Genomic DNA, 20,975 nt, shown 5'->3' with positions numbered 1-20,975 from the left:
TGGGCACATCCAATTGACTTCTCCAAAGTGTTTATGGCCTGTTTACAAATGTTTATTAATCCTGCTCAGCTACTCTGCTGATTTACACATGACAAGGGTATTGTCTACCTTTTTTTAAGGGGTCAATTAACGAAACAGCATAAGTCTTCTATACCATATCGTTCTAATTAATTGACACGACACTGGTATTGGATTGTAGTGGCCACAGCAGCCAATTTATTATGTATAAAAAACCATTTAACAAATCTTTCCAAAAAATAACTGACCATTCCTGGGGAGAGCAGAGAGCAATACTCACAGTAGCAGGCCCCCGCATGCGGTCAAGCTGTTCCTGCAGCCAGGGAGAGCCATTGGTCATAGCAGCTGCCCTAATCTGAGCCAGCATGTCCTCTAAATCACTCATGTTCCCACTTAAAAGGTACAAGGACAAGAAGAAAAGGGGGACGCTACTTTCACGGCTGCTGACTCCGTCTGGATCTGGAAACTTCTTTTCCTCAGGGATCCACCTACACTCCTCCTCTCCGCACCTCTGACCAATCAGGTAAGTGTCTTATCATACCCCCCCTGTTGCTGGGGACAAATTAGCCCTTAGCAGGACCCCTCTTGTTTTTCCAAACCCCTGTCATGTAGGCCTTACACAGACGCCTCCGTCTGCTGTTCCAGGCCTGTCTCTCCTGTTCTACTACATAGCCAGAGGATGAAACCATCTTTAGATACCCAGAGAGGTCCTTCAAGCTCAGAACTCCCTCTCATGGATAGGCAGAGGGAAGGGTAAATAGAGGAAAAACACACACATGTTGGGCTAGAGTCCTAAATTACCAAAACTTCTAGTAAGAAAACGCTGCTTTCCAGTAGATAAAATGTTAGTACATAGGATTATGCAACTAAACACTCCTTTCTGTAGTAGTTAAAAAGTATGTTGAGCCAGTCACTACCACCTACATGGTTAGGCAAATATATACACTACAACAAGAGGATCACACTGTCTGTGCTTCCAAAGCAGCCTGCTTATTATAATATTTGTGTTTTTGGTGTTCCCCTGTTTCCTCTCCTGTTTTCTTAGTTAGACTGGTGTTTCCCAACCTTTTTTTCAGTCACAGCACCCTTTAAAAAAATGCAAAATTTTGAGGCACCCCAGTCTAAAATGTAAAAACATAAATGTCAAAATGTCAAACACAACATGTGGTCCCTTCAAAATCCATACCAGACCCTTAAGTGAGAAGGGGCTCTGGTATGGATTTTGAGGAGGGACCCCTGGCAAAAACACACAAAAAAGTGGGGCTCCCCTTTATAACTCAGAGCGCACTTTTTACATCAGAGTCCATCCTTTCACATCAGGGTCCTCCCTTTACATTATAAGCCCCCTTCACATCAGAGCTCCCTCCTTTCACATCGCAAGCCGCCACTTCACATCAGGATCCCTCTTCACATCAGGAGCCCCTTTTTTTACAACAGGAGCCCCGTTTCACATCAGAGTCCCCCCTTTCATATCAGAGTTTCCCCTTCACATCAAAAACCCCCTTCAAATCAGAATCCCCAATTCCCACTTCATGTCAGAGTCTCCCCTTGACATCAGAGTCCCCCTTTCACATCAAAAGCCCCCTTTACATGAGTGTCCTCATAACCCCCTTCACATCAGAGTTCCTCTTTACATCAAAAGCCCCTTTCACATGAGCGTTCTCAGTCCCCTCTTTATATCAGAGTTCCTCCTTTACACAAAAAGGCCCCTTCACATCAGAGTCCTTAGTTCCCCCTTATATTAGAGTCCCCCTTCACATCAGAGTTCCCTCTTAACATCAAAAGCTCACTTCAAATCAGAGTCCCTAGTTTCCCCTTTATATCAGAGTCCCCCCCTTCACATTAGAGTTCCAACTCAACATCAGGAGCCACAACTGCGGCAGCATGGCAGAAAGCAGAAGGCAGAGCAGACCTGGACAGAGTCGAACTTCCATCCATTTCGTAATGGATCCGATCCACCGTGGATTAACGTCATTCATTTCCATGGAGCTGTTGGCCAGCCTGTCTGCACCATAGAAAGGAACACTTAAGTTCACACACTTGAATTATACACTCTCAGTCTCCCGTGCTTTCCATTTTCTTTCATTTTACCCTCTTGTAAAGTGCTTTTCAAAGCATTAGAAAGCTTTTGATCCTGAAATGCTTTTTTACCTGGAAGAATAACCCAGAAAACTTCCTTCGTAACCTGCCAGAATGAAATAAACCACATGGAAGTTAACTCTGAGTCTTCCTGGTGAGTTGACACTGCCTGTCAATCTTGTTGAGTCATCAATTAGCCATACTGTCTACACAGCCTGGGTCAAACTATTACAAAAGCATGCATGCAGGCAGGAAAGATTTACATATAAGGGACTGTATGAAATTCTGTTACAAGACAGTATTGTATAAATAAAGCATTTATAAAATGAAAGGGAAAACTAATATACAGAAAGAGTACCTATATAATAGGGGGTTCCTATTATTATTACCTATGTTCCAGGGGCTAGAACAAATGTTAAAAATATTCCAGGACAACAACTACCCCTCAAGCCCAACTAAACCTTAAGTTTAAATCAGATAAATATGTTCTAGGTGCATCAAAAACAAAAGGTGTGCAAAGTTTTACAGTTAATTTCTTTTAGAAATCATTCACATCTAAAGTAGAAAAGTCTGCTGCAGAGAATGACCCTTACTCTGGAAGCAGGGGGTCTCTCTACAAAGGTCTGACATGCCCTATGCTGATTCAGAGCTGGAGCTCTCCAATCAGCAGAAAGCATGTGCTTTGCTTATTGGAGAGCTAGAACTCAGCAGGGGTTGTGTCGGACCTCTGCAAAGAGACCACACAGTCCACACAGGCAGGTCCTTTTCTGAAGCATGCTGACAGGGGACTGGCATTTCTGCTTAGGCTGTGGCTGCATTCTAAAGAAAACAAACCTCAGCAGGAGGCATGCTGGACCTTGGCAGAGGTATCACTGCTTCCACATGGAAAGCAAACGTCCATTTCTGGAGCATGCTGGCAGGAGACAGGCTTTTCTACACTGGGGCTGCTCTTTAAAGAAGACTTTGCACACCTTTGTTTTGATGCACCAGGAACATATTTAGCTGATTTAGGCTAATAGTTCACATCCCCTTTAAAAACATGGACTATTATTTAATTGCATATGTATTCCAGAATCCTGCTGTACTCCTTACCGGGTATCCCTGTCAGCGTGGGTGCTCGAAGTGACCGCGGATGGCGCCGCCAATATTGAAACTTGTCAAAGATGTCACCAGCACACCATATTGAAGTGAAGAACACGTCTGTTTATTGACGCTCCATGTCAAAACAAATAGCAATGTTTTGTGGCCACACAGGGTCCCCTTCATCAGGCTTGAAATGACAATACAGCTAAAGAAAAAACGATCTTATATAGCCAACCCAACAGTGTAATAAAAACCACTCCTACCAACCCCCTGACATCATAGTGACATCATGTTCCCACCAGAAACCATCAATAAACGCACGCGTTCTTCACTTCAATATGGTGTGCTGGTGACATCTTTAACAAGTTTCATTATTGAATTTCAGGTGCCACTCTTACTTTACTGTTACCTTACTCTATACTGTTAGGGATCAAAGTACAGTTGGACCAGCCTCTCTCCAATCAGATTTGAGGGATCATTGATAGCATGCTAAGCTAATTTTCATAGACATACTTAGACACTGAAAAGCTGTAAACCCTCATACCTGCACCGACTTATGTGATGCACATTTGTAATTATTAATAGCTCTCACAGATTCTATGGCTTTCAGGGCATGTATACATTGTTTACACTTCTCCATTCAATGGAAGTTGACGTTTTGAGTTTTTTTATTAGACCTTGTCACCACTTTAAAAAATGCAGAATGCAGGGGAAAGCACGGACAAATCAAGTATTTTAAATGGTTACTTGTAACATTTTTATTAAATAAACAATTTTATTGAATTACAATGTGCCTCTGAACTTACTAGGAAGTTGACATTCCAGAAAGTGTCAATAGCCTCGCACAACCCCTTTCCCCCTCGAACAGTATAGCCCTCTGCTCTTCTAGGAGTGTCTTATTACTTTTTGTGCTGGCCCAGCTATTCTTCTCCTTTGCTCCACTCTCTACAAAACTGAGGGATGAGCAGATGGGAATACTGTAGAGCGTCACACTTCAGTGACAGGTCTAAGCAGTGGCAGACCTAGGGAACAATAGGCCCTGGTGCAAGATTTTTTTGGGGGGGTCCCCTGCACCCCCCCCCACCAAAATCCACTCCCCCTAAAGCAACCACAAAAAATAAAGTTGGAAAAAATAGAAAAAAATAGCATTGCTGTATAAAGTACTGCTATAGTCCTCTATAGAGGGTGCCATTCTGCATTGCTGTAATGCAGAATGGTACCTGCTATAGAGCACTACTAATACCAGCTGTACTTTATACAACATGTCCATCAGTTGCGCTATAAATAATAATCATTTTATTTAATTACTTACCTTCACCTCTTCTGGCTGGTCTTCAACTGTTTTCTGGTGGGGGAGGCTGCAGAAAAATACTCCAGTGTGTGTCAAAGACAGCGCGCCCATGTGCTCAGGCAGCTGCTTGCTGGGTCCTCACGGCCGAGGCCCAGGGCTGCCCCATGAAGTGCCTGCAGGCTTTTTCATTCTTGGCTCCCTCCTCAGTATCCGGCGGCCGGCGGGCCCCATCATCTGTGGGACAGGAGTGTCGGATGATCCGATACTCCCAGCACAGAGATGGGAGGGGGGGGGAGGGGGGCGCTGGATACCGATCTGATGGTACCCAGCGGCCAGCGGGCCCCCCCCCTCTCTGCCCCAGGGCTGTGTTGGATTGAATACTGCCCCCCCCAGTCTCGGGCCCCGGTGCAGGTCCGCCCCTAGATCTAAGGCAGCTCAGGCTGCTGACATCACATCCAAAATGATGGAGCCCAGCAGCAGTCACAGAGATTTTAGCTGTCTACACAAGGGAGGCTTTACAGGTAAATAACATGCATAAAATACATTAGGGGGACAAATAAACTTTTGGAAAGATTGTTGTTGAAATGAATGTTCTGGCGACAGGGTCACAATAAACTATTTCAAATTGCACTGTTGAAAAAGCGATAATAAAATGCATATCAATGGACAGGATGAAAGCAGTTCCAGCTAACTAAGAACATCTACGTCTGCCTAAACGTTTAAAAGAAGACTTTGGCTTATTGTCCCCTGCTGGGTGTACATCAAATTCATATTCCCTTTTTTTAGCACACTGTTGCTAAATGGTTATTTGCATGATATGATTACAGCCCCAGTGATGAAGCTGGAATGCTGGAGTGGGAGATCTTCTAATTTCTCAATACAATAACAAAACATGGAAGTACAGGAATTTAAAACTGCCACACCATAAATTACACCATAAATACAATAATAAAGCAAAATTGTTCTCTAGAAATACCCTTTATTTTCCCTTTTATCTGATGCATTGAGCTGGTACTCCTTTGCAGTTCTAGGTTTGACTCTGGGTGTTCTTTTGATAGGAGATGGGAGATGGAGGCCCCCCTTCCAGTCACATAACAAGCAGTGGGATTTGTAGACAGGGCACTTTTCAAAGACTGCACATAATTACATAGTTACAAAGTCGTTGAGGCTGAAAAGACACACCACATTCAATTTCAGATACAAGCACTTCATAAAGGAGAACATGATTTTCTTTCTTCGTTACAATGCGACATGCGAATATTTCTCCTTTTATTTTTAAGGAATCCCTGCTGCCAAGTGTCCCTTTTTATTTGCTGTTTCCTAGCAATGGTGTTGTATATGAGTGATCCAACCTTCGTAGTACACACGAGTGGCTGCAGCTTGCCTTTATCGTTCCCTCACTGCCAAGACTGAAACGTTAAACAGGCAGCCACTAACCAGGTCAACCTTCATTTAATACAAGCCAGTGAGAGAAGAAGGGTATATATTGTAAAAAGCAGAGTACAGGAAATCAGCTTTTATGTTTAACTCAGGGGTGGACAAATTACAATGGAATTCAGGAGCCAGTCTGTCCAATCCAGGAGTGGGCAGGATATTCTTTAGGAGCCAGCTCCATTGGTAACAACCAGAGAAAACCTCAAAAAAGTTAGGTGCCATTGGCTACCTGGCACCCAGAATTTGTTCATACCTGGTTTCATTTATTTAGGTAATTTGCCAATTGAAAACACGACAAGATTGCTGGAGGTCACACAACTGTATCCTCTTTTCTGAAGCCTTCATAGATGAGCCCACAGTGGCTCTGAGGCCAGTGTATCCACTGTCAGCCAGCCATAACCCAGCGCAAGTTGGCGATTGTGGTCCAGATAGAACCGTCACTTGGTCTGTGTTCGAACCGCAGTCCGCCATTTAGTGACCCCTGCCCTATAACATTTATCTGTTTGTAGATTGTCATTACTAACAATTTCTAAAGGTGTGTTTGTTGCTATTTTAAAGATCTGGGTAAAGTTCCTCTTTAAGTGTGATTCAAAACAGAATAATTCTAGTTCACTGTGTTCCTGTAGACAGAGCAGTAATGCTTCCCCCAGGTTCTAGTGTTTATCTCAAACCCTTCTGATATTCACAGCCATTCCCAGCACTATAGACACTAAACTCTTCCTCTTTGGGCTGTTTCCTCAGTCTACTTCTTAGATAGAAGCAGCTAAGGAACCATAAAGTGCAACCCTTACAGGATGAACATATATCCTAACATAACCATCTGACCTTTGGCATGTGATAGGAAGAGCCCCAATGGAGAAAGCCTGGGGAGTTCTGGTCTAAATCATGTAGGGCAATACTAATTGTCCCTATAGCTAGAAATCTCCATTTTAATTATACACAACTGATAAACTGACTCACATAATGCATTGTTTTTATATTTGACATTGTTATTACAACAGTTTAATGCACGGTTGCACTGTTGTTCAAGCAAAAGGAGGTTTTTTTTCTGTTCTGTCTTTAACAAACACTGAAACAAACTAAAGAAACCTTTATCATGTGACAGGAAAGGCTAAACATGTATAATGATTTATGTTTCTTTGTGTTGTTCTGTGATGTGAGGAGTGCACTGCACAAACTGCAGATGTTAAAAAGAAAAGTATAAAAGGAAATATGAACTTAAGAGGGATATAAAGGCTGCTAATGCTGACCATTCTTCCTTGAAGCAGACCTTTGACCATATCTTTAAAATAATAACAAACACACCTTTAGAAATGTTTAGTAATGACAATCTACAATCACATACCTCTAGATAATTGCCGGCTTTGTATTCTTTGAAAACCGTATTCCTCTTTTCTTCCCCAGTCTTCTGACAGTGACCTTGTTTACTAAGGGCAGATTACTAACACTCCCTTTACTTCCTGGATTTCTGGCACATGTGACTAGACATGTGACTAGGACATGTGACCATACACATCATCTTGGGGGAGGAAAATGCCTTTCCCTGAGATCTCCTGAGATTACAGATGAGATTTCCCAGTAATGCTCTGCTGATGACAAGGCAATCCCAGCATGGATTGCATTGGCAAACTGAATTAATTTGCACTGTCAAAGCAGGAAATGAATGCTATGCAAGTGAAAGTATTTCACAATCACAGTATTTTACACATGACATGTCTATGTTATTATTAATCATCATACATAGAGGGATGCATTGGTAGAATTTGATATTTGAGTGTGAAGGTCTGCTTTAAGGCTAACAAAACAAACCATAAACAATGAGCTTTTTGTTGTGCCCTCTCACTATACAGCATGGATCATTAAAATCATCTATGAACCTCTTCCATACTTTTAACTGTAGCCATTTGAATTTATAAATTGCACTCTCCTCCCATTTAGCCATGAATAAATACGCGAGGCTTGGAGCGAATTTTGCTCCCATCGCCACGCCTTCAATTTGAGTATAATATTCTCCTTTGTACCAGAAGTAATTATTTCTAAGTGAGAAGTCCGTAAATTTAATAAAAAAAGCGATCTGCGTATCTTCCAATCCAGAAAATTTGGTCAAACCCTATTTAATAGTCTCCAGTCCTTTTGTATGCGGTATATTGGTGTAGTGCGATACTACATCCATAATTGCTAGGATTGTATCTTTTTCGTATCGTATGGTGGAAAGTGTGTTTATAATATCCCCACTGTATCCCAGATAGGCTATAGTGCACCTCACCAATGGTTGCAAAAATATAATAATTTTTATATATATGTATACATAAGATGATATATACTAGTCTGATGCACGTATATATAATAGTAGCAGATTATAGATGTCCATAAACATCCTTTTTATACAACTGACATTCCTATGCTACTATAGAGAACTATTTCCAAGGTGATTGCAGGTGAAGTGAATCTTGCAATTAAGAATCGATTGATATGAGTATATATATGGTGAGAGACAGAGGCTCAATACCCTTTTGAAAAAGTCGATTACGACGAAACGCGTCAAGGACAAAGGATAGTATTGGCCTCGTTTCTCACACATCATTGCGTCCATACGGCAGAGAGTTCTACCATTGAAAACGTTTTTACCCTTTGAATCTTGTAAGTGCGGTATTTACTTTGTTTATAATAAATGTTTTAATTGCTGCACTTAGTAGTTTTTCCCTTCCTTTCTTCGTTTAATAACTCTCCCCCGGTCATCTGGACAAACCCCGGTGGACGGATATCACATCTACCCGATACATGAGGGGTTAACCGGAGGTGAAGGAAGAATCATAGCTTCACCTGACCTTTCGGATACAGAGTAAAGAAATGAACGAGAGAAAATAACCAGAAGGAATCAGAGAAGAAACCTTCCCAAAAGTCACTTCCTCAGTGGATCCCAGGACAGATAAGTACTACTATCCCTCACAAACTATTGCTCGCTAGTCGGGGCGACATAGACGATTGGTCAATTGACTTTTTCCGACATTAAGACTGACCCACGTGAGGATTTCCTGATGGTGTCAGGACACATTAAGGATTTGTTGTTGTCTTTTTCCCACTGATTGGAATTCAGCTGGGTGGTATAAGAGAAAAGCCCCCTCTCATTGTTTATATGATCGTCTTATATTATTACAGTCTCAAGCTTATAAGCCATATAGAAGACAAGTTTATACTAGAATTGTCCCAAACTGTCATTTTTTCACCTCCAGAAGATTAAGGGGAACAGCACTTAGTCACATTTGTTGCTATCAGTTATAATATTTTTTATTTTCACCAGAGAAGATTTGCACAGTAAGAGTACACACAGATTTTTCAGAAGTAATTTATTTATAGAAGGATTTAATGCATTATTTATTTATTAAGCTCACAATATAAGAGAACATATGTAAACAGCCCACGGTCAATTACTAATATATGGTTCACAGCTGTCATACAGGCTATACAGCTAATTATTTCTTCACTTCACATACCAAGCGCAGCATATTATAGATTTTACTGAGGTTTTGATTGCACATTGCTGCAGCTGGTAATTATCGACACACGGTTTTCCCTCCCAGCGCAACTTTTTGCTATTTTGATTTCACATGTTCATTTCATGTTCATGTTCTTCATAATATTAAGAAACTGACCTAAAATCATGATTTTGTATTGCTTTAGAAAAATGTGACCTGTCCCTTTAAGAAAAAGTAGCTGTAATTGGTATCAGCGAGTACTTTTAAAAAAGTATCGGTACTCGTACTCGGTCTTAAAGAAGTGGTATTGGAGCATCCCTAATTATTGCAATCCATATCACATCCAGATAGCTTCATATACACTGCCTGCCCCCCAAAAAAATCACACTCTAATATTCTAAATTCTCCAGCACATCCCAAAGATTTTCAGTTGAGTTAAGGTCTGGACTCTGTGGTGGCCATTCCATGTGTGAAAATTATGTCTCATGCTCCCTGAATCACTCTTTCATAATTTGAGCCTGATGAATCCTGGCATTGTCATCTTGGAATATGTCCGTGCCATCAGGGAAGAAAAAAATCTATTGATGGAAAAACCTGGTTCAGTATATTCAGTTAGACAGCTGACCTTATTTCTTGGCCACATGTTTCTGAATCTAGATTTGACCAACAAAAGAAAGCTCAGATCATAACACTGCCTGAAATCCAGGTGGTGACTTTTTTGTTTGTGGTTTGTTCATGCCTGTGTATCTGGCACATACTGCATATATTAAATGTCTGATTTCTGAGTGGCAGTCATACAAGTGTATACATATCAGGCTTTAGTTTTTGTTTAATAAAATGTATTTATTATTCTTCAACCCCCCTCCAGTTGACCTTGTGTTTCTCTACATTTTCCTTATATGGACATGCACATCGAATGTATCCTGATGTAATTAGCACAAACAAAAGACACATGTACCATACTTAGTCATTCAGCGCACTTAATAAGACTGAGTCAGGCTGACAGTTAAATTGTAAACTTTAAACTTTGCTATTGTCAAAGAACAACAACATAATACAAAGTGGGAGTAACATTTCCAGAACCTTGGATGTACTTGCATGAGCATGATTAAAATATGCATGAAGCACAATGCATGATATTCTGCAAACCTGCCTGTTTGGTAGATTAGATCAACTGCTTTTTCAGCTGATACTGTGCAAGCATCTTTTCTCATTTAGGGCCCATTCACATTGGTGTGATGCGTTAATTGCACGGTTTTGCGCGATTACTGCACCATACAACACCTTGCGTGCATTAACAGCGTGGGAGGTGCATTGCATTCCTATTCATTTGGACGGCACCCCAAATGCACCTCCTGCCTGCAATGCGCTTGATCGTGCCACAACGCGCAACACTGCAATACCATGGGGATTATTCACAAAGGAGCCGAAAGATCTAGCCGTAGCTTTGGCTGATCCTTTAGCTTTCTTTAGCCGCCGGAGCCCTTCGGTTCAGTTGAACCCGAAGGGTTGCTGTACGGGCTATTCACTATAGCCTGAACAGCAGCAGAAGGCATATGCTTCGGCTTGACTGAGCCGAAGTGACACCCAAAGTGGGGCGAATGGCCGGCCAAAGGCCGGACTTTCGGCCCGCAAATGACAGCGGGTGGGGCCAGCTGTGATATCACGGCTAGCTCCACCCAGTTGTAATGACAGATGACCTGAGGACACTGAACTGTCATTAAACAATAACAACTGAGCGAAGGTGGCCGTGACGTCAAGGCCACATTGTTATTCATGGCTGGGACCTGCTAGAAGACTCCAGCAGGTGCCGGCCAATAGGAAACAGCTGGGTGGAGCTAGCTGTCACTGCTAGCTCCGCCCAATTGTTTTAGAAAATCTTTATTTATTTTTAAATGTTTAAATTTATTTACATTTTAAAATAATTTATTCAACTTCGAACTTCGGGTCAGTCGAACCTGCTCTGAATGTTGTATGACTGATTTCAGCCGATGTACGGCTGAAATCAGCTGCACTAAGCCGTAGTGAATAGCCGAACGTTGTTCGACTCACTTCACTCCAGCTCGATTATTCACTCGGCTGCCTTCAGCAGCTTTGTGAATAACCCTGCATGTGTTGTGTTGCGATTAAAAAAAGTAGTGCATACACTGTCGGCTTTACGCTGGAAGCGATTCTGATTGGATGGTAAACTGTTCCCCCTACCTGATACCTCCACCTTGCTTCCCAGGCTTCACTTCCCCTTCTCTGGGCTCGGCATTGTGGATGTCGGCAGGAAGCGAGACCAGTAAAACTCCATTCGCTGATCTTTTCCCCGCTGAATGAAGCTAATAGTGATGCTGATTGCATCTTTCGATCTGTGCTTAAACAGCTTCCTTGAAATGCAAATGCCACGCTAAAGAGAACCTGTCACCACTAATATGCTGTCACATTGCTAAGTAAAAAAAAAAAAGTTTATAAAAGGTAAATAAAATAAATGTAAAAATACCAAAAACAATTTTAAAGTCCCCCACCCCTGCGAACACATGCATACTAACATAAACACGCCTATGTACGAAAACAGCAATCGCGCTACACGTTAGATATTGCCCCGTGCACCAGAGTGAAATCAATAATTCTAGGGCCAATATTCATGGATGACTATAAACTGTTGACAGACTTTTAAAGCGTCGCCAATGGAAATTTAGGGTACCGTGTTTTTTCAGTTTCATGTATGGACACAATTTTTAAGCTTGGCATGTTGGATATCTATGTACTTAGCACAGCCCCATCTTTTATATTTTCCCCAAAAAATTGGATATATTTTTTACTGAAATTTTGGGTTTGATATAGAGTTGCGCTAATATCATGCAACAAAAACATTTGCAGCTGCCGCCATTTTATTCTACAGGATCTGTGCATTCAGGAAATATATAACTCTTGGTGGTTTTAAGTAATTTTCAGGCCTAAAATGTGGATTATGTGTGTAAAAAAAGCTCTGGCAGCGAAAGGGTTAATGCCTTGCTGGCAACACAGCTGGCATTGTGGGGAGCAATAGGGGGCAATGATACCACAAAATGCATTATGAGTTTGCCTACATATCTTTCATATAACATATCCTGTTATCTCTCAAACTGCAGATGAAATGTGCATTTTGATCATTTATTAGCTGCTTTACCCAGGCGAAAGAACACATTTTGGTTGCAATAATGTTAATAAAAATTTGGATCTGTTTTGTTACTCATGACTGTAGCTGGACATACGCTTTGCGGTCTGGATAAACAATCTATTTTCTATCCCCTTTACCAAAACATTTTAGTAGAGGACTGACTCTAACTTCTATGCTATCCGAGTCATTGACCCACTCAACTACCTCCTGTGTGTGCAGTAGCTGTACACACTTGGTGTATATGTAGTAGGGATGCACCAATACTTTTCAGATACCAGTGCCAATACTTGCCATTTTCATGAGAACTACCAGGGTTGCAGCGGTTGCAGCTGGGACCTGGCTCTGGCGCTCCACCACTATCCGGAAATCATTAGTCTGTATTGTTTTGTAAAAATTGTCACATGACAATAAACAAAAATGTATCAGTACTCGTACTTGCAAAAATGGTATCGGTGCATCCCTTTATTTATAAAAACAAAATCATACATTAAAACACAGATGTACAAATCCCAGGAGATCCGTGTGCTCCTTACAAATGACAGCTGCCTCGTAACTTTTGAATTTTTCTCTAGTCTAGTCTTGGAGCTCGAAAAGTATCTGTACATGTACTTGTACCGAAGACGGTACTTGGTATCGGTGCATCCCTAATATTTAGCATTGATTTTGGCATGCTTGCCTATCTCCAGATACAAAAAAACACCCCTTGCAGTCGGTGGGGCTACCCACACACTGCAATCTTTAACTGCTCATTTTTGCGTAGGGGATTATTTAAAGCAGATTTACTTACTTGATCTCGGTCCCTCAGCAGTCTGTGCTCACTTCTCTCCCCTCCTCTCTGACTGTGGACTGTCCCTCGGTGCCTTTACATATAATGTAGGGCCATGGACCCTCCATTGTATGTGATGACATCACCAGACGGAGGGGAGAAGAAGCTCCAGTCTTGGAGCCAGGAGGAGCAGGGATCAGGTACTATCCCCCTAGAAAAAAATGAGCAGTGTAACCCTTTCAATGCGGGGGGTAGCCACACTGCAAGGGTAGTTTTTTTTTATCTGGAGATAGGCTTTCATTGTCCAGGACTGGAATCTAGCACTTTTGAAAATGACAGTAAATGAAAGTGAAGTGTTAGATAACCAAACAGAAAGAGCAGATTTTACTGTCGCATGGTACATCTCTCATTATCCATCAGCATGGTTATATCCATATGTTCAGCACATCAACAAATGTTACATGTGCTTCTTTGAATCTGAGGAGACTGTGTCATCAGCCCTGATGACATGCATATATGAAATAAATGTGACTCCGTCTGGACTGTTTTTCAGCTGTTTGTTTTTTTGTCCAAATTCTCATACTATTTGGCAGACATTCACTTTCTGTAGATAGGTACACTATTTTTGCCTCCATCCCATGTCACCAGTTTAATAAAGACCTCAGAGAAGTCAAGGTGACTTTAGGCTGGGCAACTTTCATCCCAAAGATTCTGACACTGTGACGGTAATTTTTCCTTAGTTGCCGATACAACACTGGTAAATGTATCCAAACCTGGTATTCCAAGGAAATCTGTATTGAGAGGTTCTGAAATTCTGGCTTCATTTTAGGTTCTGACCCGAAGCAAGTATGCAGGTCAGGAGTTCTGACTTCACTCTTTCTAATCTGCATGCCTGCAGGTCAGTAGCTAAAATACTGAAGCCAGAGACAGCCAGGCAACTATCATTATCAGTAGGGGGTCCATAGTACAGATGCCCTTTACATTCTTAGGATTCAGCAACTTTTTGTGTCCCACAGGGATTATAGCTAATGGATCTTCACCCCTGAGTTCCCTGAAATAAGGTTTTAGCTTTATAGTACAAACAGCAGTCAAACTAAGAATCACCAACATATACTGTATACAAAGCCTTTGGTTGATTCAACCTACCAGTGTCCAGGTATAAGCAAAACATCAGTACTATGGAGGTAGACCTCTAATGGTACCCTGTAAAAACAGACATATGGAATCTCCCATTGCTGACATGTTTTATGGTGGTCACCCTGACCATTCCCTAGGTACTGAGCCATTGACATGGTACAAGCATACAGCCAGTGAAAGCTGAATCCCCAAACTGTATCCTTGTTTTTTGTCAATGACAGGCTAATGAGGAAAGGATGAGAGTGACAGCTTTAGAGTGTACACCTAAATAACAACACAGCAATGCTAGCACCCATGATTGTAACCTAACAAGTTTCCTTTAAAGCCCAACTTAAGTTTTATGTTAAATCAACTAATTACATTCCAAGTTCATCAAAACAAAGGGTGTTCCAAATCTTACAGTTCATTTTCTTTAGAAAGCAGCCACAGTCTGAGAAGAAGAGCCTGTCCCCCACCAGCATGCTGTTGAGACGTACTCTTGCTCTCTGTGTGGACTCTTTGCAGAGGTCCAACACACCAAATGCTGAGTCAGGCATAAAGCTCAGCAATCAGCAAAGCTTACGCTCCCTGCTGATTGGAGCACTCTAGCTCTGATTTAGCAGGGGGTGTGTCAGACCTCTGTAGAGAGAGGCTTCTTCTCCACAGAGTGCGAGGGTCTTTCTCTGCAGCATGCTGGCAGGGATCAGGCTTTTCCAGTCAGGCTGTGTCTGCTTTTAAAAAAAAATGAATAACTTTGACCACCTTTTGTTTTTGATGCACCAGGAATGTGTTTAGCTGATTTAAACTGAAAGTTTAATTGGGCTTTGAACTCTTCCTTTCACTGACCCCCATGTCTCTGAAACCAGGCACAACAAGTAACTTGACTGTGCATGTGTTAAATCTGTACCCTCAGCTGAATGAAACTTAAACATGTGTTTTTATTGTGAAGAAAGAAAATAGCCCAAAAATAAACAGAAGCAATTGCATACAAATGAAAATAGTCTGCTAATAAATACTCACTTTGAATGTTTATTTCTTAGATCATTAGATTTTTAAAATAAATTTACACTCCTCTGTTTGACATTATTTTGCTTCTACTGCAACATTACAAGTGATAACGATAATATTGAAAAAACAAAACAAAAAAACAGTTCTACATAACGGATTCAAAAGTACCCACAGTGACCTTTTTTTAAGGAGTGCAGAAAATTGATAAACTTACAGTGGGAGTAAAACAGTAGTTTGCACACACAAGCATAAAACCTAGGGGTGGGGGAATTTGGGCACCAAAGGCAATTTTGAGTAACTGGAAGACCATGACTAGTAATTAGTGACTTGAGGCACAGAAAGGTTAATTACTATTACGACTTCGAGCATTGCTAAGTTGGGAGGGAAGCAGTGGTCTCTAGGTCTATGCATAAAACGTACAACATAATTTTTTAACACAATTATTATGGATTGCTACTCCATCAAAGATGGACAGTCAAGGAGGTCTGTAATAACAAATTGTTATTTTTATAAACTTTATTAAGGAGAATATTTTATTTTATTCCATTTATATTTTAGGTGAATAATTATCTAGATCCCATTTCACCATTTTTTGCCATATATAAAGGAATTATTTTGACGCCTATGAAAAAGGAATATAAAAGACAAGGTTCTGGATAATAAGGGAGCTTAGAACAAATGGGGACATACAAAAACATGGTTCAGAACACCAAAATTATTATTTTTTTACTCTAAGAGTTCCCTAACACAATCATTCCTGCAACGACAAAATGGATATGTTGCTAGTAAAGAACTAGTACTGTACATGCACTTGTCTGTAATATAAGTACACTGCAGGCTAAGGGAACATGCAAGTTAACTCCTTAGTCAACCATTGGGACAAGTACTCTAACAGAAAACATAGATCTTTTTTTAAAAATTCTGCATACATTTTTTTCATTCTGTAAAATGATTGTACAAAATCACAAAAAACAAACATGGCCATAGGACTGCAATAAAAACAAGAAATAAAAAACAGCATTAAAAAACCTGGTACGTTGTGTCACACATTAAAGTGTAAGTTCACCTTTTGCAGTTCAACAAATGAAAAAAACTGCAAGTGCACAACACGTGCTGATACAGTTCTTTTAGATATATGCTTAGTTCTCAATATATCTTATACATTTCTATTTTTAGATAATTCAAACTTAACACATCCTTCTTTATTATGTGGGGGTTATATAGAATATAAACAGAATCTCAGTTTAGATGTCTATTGTTGAAACACTTAGGTGACAATGGTCGTATTGTTTTGTATTTCATGGATCACCCATGACAGCCAGAATAATGTAAAAACATAGATGGATCTAGGAAAGTGAAAGGTCATGAAAAGGGGAAATACATTTACTTGAATATAACTGAAAAAAAGAGAGGAATGCACAGAAAATACACTATATGGCCAAAGGTTTGTGAACACCTATCACACATATCAGCTTGCTGAGGGCTATGGTCTTACATGGGAATTTGGTGCCAGTGTTACATGCAAATATCACATCAGTAGTGTTTAAAACGGTTTTCCCCTGCTTTAATATGGATATACATTATTTTGAGTACAAGTATATATAAATACTTTATACATCTTCACAGTTACAAACATTTCCTCTTCCCAATCATCTCATCTTCAAAACGTAACATAGTTATCTCTGCAACATCTGTAGCATCACACATAGGAGTTTGCAGTTTCTGTACAATATTGGATGTAAACGTTTCTTAAAGTGCTAACCGCATGATCCTTTTAACATGTGAGCACTGATTACATTGAGCATATTCGCTTCTAGTATTTTATTGCTCTAAAACATTATTCAACAAAATATCTGAACTCTCTTGATCAGGGCAAAAAATAAATTAGGCATAGTTATTGTTAGAGCACTTTACTATACGTTTCTTCTACTTCAAGTACTTCTTCACAGAGATAATATTTCAATCATAAATATATTTCAGCTCACAATTTCTACATCTTTGGTGCATGGTGGGCAACACAGAAAATATGAGTAGTCTTACTTGGAGACTTTTCCCCCAAAATGTAAATAAAAGAAGGTACAGCTATCTTTTGTAGTCCACTGTCTGATTAAAATTGTCTTGCAATTAAAATATTGCACAGTTGTGCAGACACTTGACTGCAGAACAATATTAACCTCTACCGGTTTCACCCCTTCACTCCTTCGTCTCCAATCACAATAATTATCATTTGGAAACATAGGTGACCATTTAACAATGGGCTCAATTCACAAAGCTATTTTCCTCTTACTGCACTTTATCTATCTTAAATGTCAATTCAATAAAGTACATAAAATGTTAGTTAGTGGTATTTTATCATTACTAGTGTTATCATTGTATAACACTATCAGAATTATTTTGTCACCCCTTATGATAAAATTAGTGTAAAAGCCAATTTACAAACATTGCCACACAGATTAGCCCTCCTTAAATAGAAAATGCCACCTGCTCATTTAGGGCACACTGACAGTGCCTCTTGATATGCCACCCATCTCTTATCGAGGTATACTTAGCAATGCATGGCTAGAAATCCACCCCAGATAGGTACCAGTGTGGGATTATGTTGGAGCTTACCCAGGTGAATGATGCAATGACCCCACAACTTTCACCTGGATATTGGCTGTTCAAATTGGAGCACTGTGACATGGGTGAGATCAGATGCTATCTCATACACGTTGTTCTGATAGAGTGAGACCTCAGGCAGAACAGGGAGGTATCATGGGAGTGTATGAAAGATGAGTATACCTTGATAAGGGGGTGGGCCATCAGAGGTGGTGATAAAATAACACTTTGTGAGATAAAATAATGCTTCATTATTAATGAATAATGGGTCATTACATGCCGTCCGGCTTCCTGATTGGTTAGGAAGCCAGGCTGCCTAGCAACAAGTGAAGCAGGCTTCCTAGCCAATTAGGAAGCCGGGGAGCAGGACATAATCCGCTGCCCAGCTTCCCGAGTGGAAAGGAAGCCGGCTCCCTCAGAAGTACCGGTCAGAGGGAAATCTTCCTCTGACCAGAAAGTTCCGGTATTGGAGGTATCGGAGCATTTGGGCGAGTACGAGTATCTGCCCAAATACTCTGCATCGGCACCGATACTAGTATCAGTGCATACCTAATTAGTGGTTTTCTTTTTTATGTTGATCAGATAAAACTTCTGACCTCCTTTGATCTGGTGCTTTGCTGGCCTTACTTCCTTGGAGCGTGGTATCAGGAGAAAGGTGCTAGACCTTATTTCACATAGTGCACAGTAAAAACATTTCTTCAGAGTGGCCACAATAAGCAGTGGTGTAGGTGGAGATGCACGGATTATTTTTTTTACACAAAGAGAAGAGTTTATGAGGAATCCTCCCTTGTGTCAGGAGCGGAATATCATGCTAATTTGAATTATCTGTGATTGTTTAGTTACATAGTATTTGAGGTTGAATAAAGACACAGGTCCATCAAGTTCAACCTATTGTGTGTATGTTTTGTATTCTGCATGTGTATTCGTAGTTCATTTTTACTTTTTTTAAGAACTCTACAATTGTTTTCTGCTGTACAAACTGTCAGAGAAGTAAAGGATAAAACAGTAATGTGACACTCCATTGTGTGATTGATATGTGTTTTTGCTGTAAGATTGGGCTGTTTTCTTAAATTTTAATTGGTGTTAAAAAAACTCTTAGTGAACTGAGCCCAATGTCTTTTCTGGTAACTGTTAATGGTATCTATATCACAAGACAATGCACAAACCCAGAAATGCAACCTTTCAATATAATCATCAAGCTGCACAAAGGTACTATGTGGTCTGTGGGTGCTCAGAAGGGGGAGATTTAGCATGTTTCGGAGGTACAATTCATGCTTTTGTGTTTGAAAACCACAGGTTTTCAAAACTACTTTGAGTTTTCAAGTTCAGATATGGTCTGGTGAATGACATTCTTGTGAAACTCTTGACATTAATGGAACAAACAACCCCACCCACTGCAAAAAACACTGCAAAGTGGGCAGCTCCACTGCCGATGGTGGACCATAGTTCAGAGTACCTCTGCACTTTCTGAGCATGGCAAGTTAAAAGCAATCTGTTATAACAGATAATATAGATATATATTAAAAAGAAAAAAAGCTGACTTTCTTGCTGCCCACGCAAGAACAAGAAAATCATTTGGATACAGCCGGCAATTCAAATTTCCCATCAGCAAACACCCTCTTCAATTCACTGCTTTGTTCTCCACCTCTTTCCTCATCTTCAATATAGAAGTTAGTTGAAATGCTAATAGTCTCCAAGCGCATCCTTACAAAATGGCATTTGGGGACATTTACCGATTAGAACACTGTGTGCTTTCTGGCTATTGTTGAGGCAGTGCAATGTATTTTCTTCTCCAATGCTCTGTATTACTTCAAAGTGTGCCACTTAGGCTTCCAAATAAAGCCATGCTCATTAGCCATTCTGAAAAAAAAATACCAAATGCCATGCAATACAATTGGGATTAAGTCCCAGAGAAACAGCAGACCATTCTGCCTGTCTTTGTTTGGTTTACCCATCATCCTTCACACCTTCCAACAAAATAACAGTGTTGCAGTTATAAGTAGAAAAAAGATCAAAAGTCACTCCTATTCTGTTTATGTTGCTACACTGGCAATAGTTTAAAAAAATCACCTAAAAAAGTTAAAATATTTGCAAATAATAATAGAATATTAACATACCATTTAGTATTAATAAAAAATATGTATATTGTTTATCTTTATAACTGTATAATTATATTTCTGTATCATAAATAGTGCAGTGCTCAGAATGTTAAAGGGAAATATGCCAGTCTTAAAATCTTGCCAAGACAAATATGGTCTAACATAAGAGCACACTTCATATTCAGTGTCTGTGGTCATTAATTTACAGTGTTCTTGAAAGCACAGTAGATTGCTCGATTTCAGTTTGTGTTTTGCAGCTTTACACAACTGTTGCAGGCCTGCGGCCCATCTCGGCTTCCAGTTTGACCATCTGCTGGATTTCCTTTGCCTAGGACCGGAAAGGAAGAAAATGTGATCAGTACAGCATACAACACACTGCTGTCTCATGTTACAAGAATTATCTGCTGAACGTTATTCATTCCAAGAAGAAAAAAAAGTTTTATATAAAACAGTAGTAAGACTTGAATTTAAAGGGTAAGTTCACTTTCCCAAGTGAATTTGGGAAAATTGAATCGCTTCTTCCCCTCCGCTTCTACAGCTGTACTATCTGTGCCCAATACTCCCGTGTAGTGCAGCCCTGTGCTATGGTTTATGAATTCCGCTCGGAAACGGCGAGTACTCATTGGTCAGTTCGGTCACCTGACCACACTGACTAATGAGAAGCGCTTCTGACTGCCCTGACCAATTAGATCATTCTCCCGAAATTCAAAATTCATAGTGTAGGGCTGCGCTACACAGCAGTACGGGGTACGGATAGTACAGTGGCACCAGCGGAGGGGAAGGAGTGTTCGCTGAAAGGTAAGTATGGGGGGGGGGGGGAAATTCCATTTTCCCAAATTCCCTTTGGGAAGGTAATTTACCC

General features: G+C 40.4%; 1 protein-coding gene across 3 annotated transcripts in view; it reads right to left on the bottom strand.

Moving 5' to 3' along the window:
- Positions 1 to 19,447: 19,447 nt before the first annotated feature.
- PLCB4 (phospholipase C beta 4) overlaps positions 19,448 to 20,975 on the bottom strand; it is a 109,388-nt gene continuing 107,860 nt past the window's right edge. For all 3 annotated transcript variants that reach the window (XM_018566576.1, XM_018566585.1, XM_018566593.1), the window contains one exon: positions 19,448 to 20,441. In XM_018566576.1, coding sequence (XP_018422078.1) covers positions 20,373 to 20,441 — 69 coding nt within the window. In that variant the 3' untranslated portion in view covers positions 19,448 to 20,372. The remainder of the gene's footprint in view (positions 20,442 to 20,975) is intronic.

Source organism: Nanorana parkeri, unplaced genomic scaffold, assembly GCF_000935625.1.
Source record: "Nanorana parkeri isolate BGI_ZX_2015 unplaced genomic scaffold, ASM93562v1 scaffold28, whole genome shotgun sequence".
NCBI lineage: Eukaryota > Metazoa > Chordata > Amphibia > Anura > Dicroglossidae > Nanorana > Nanorana parkeri.
Note: the sequence above shows the minus strand (reverse complement) of the source record. Positions and strands in the feature narration are given on the sequence as shown.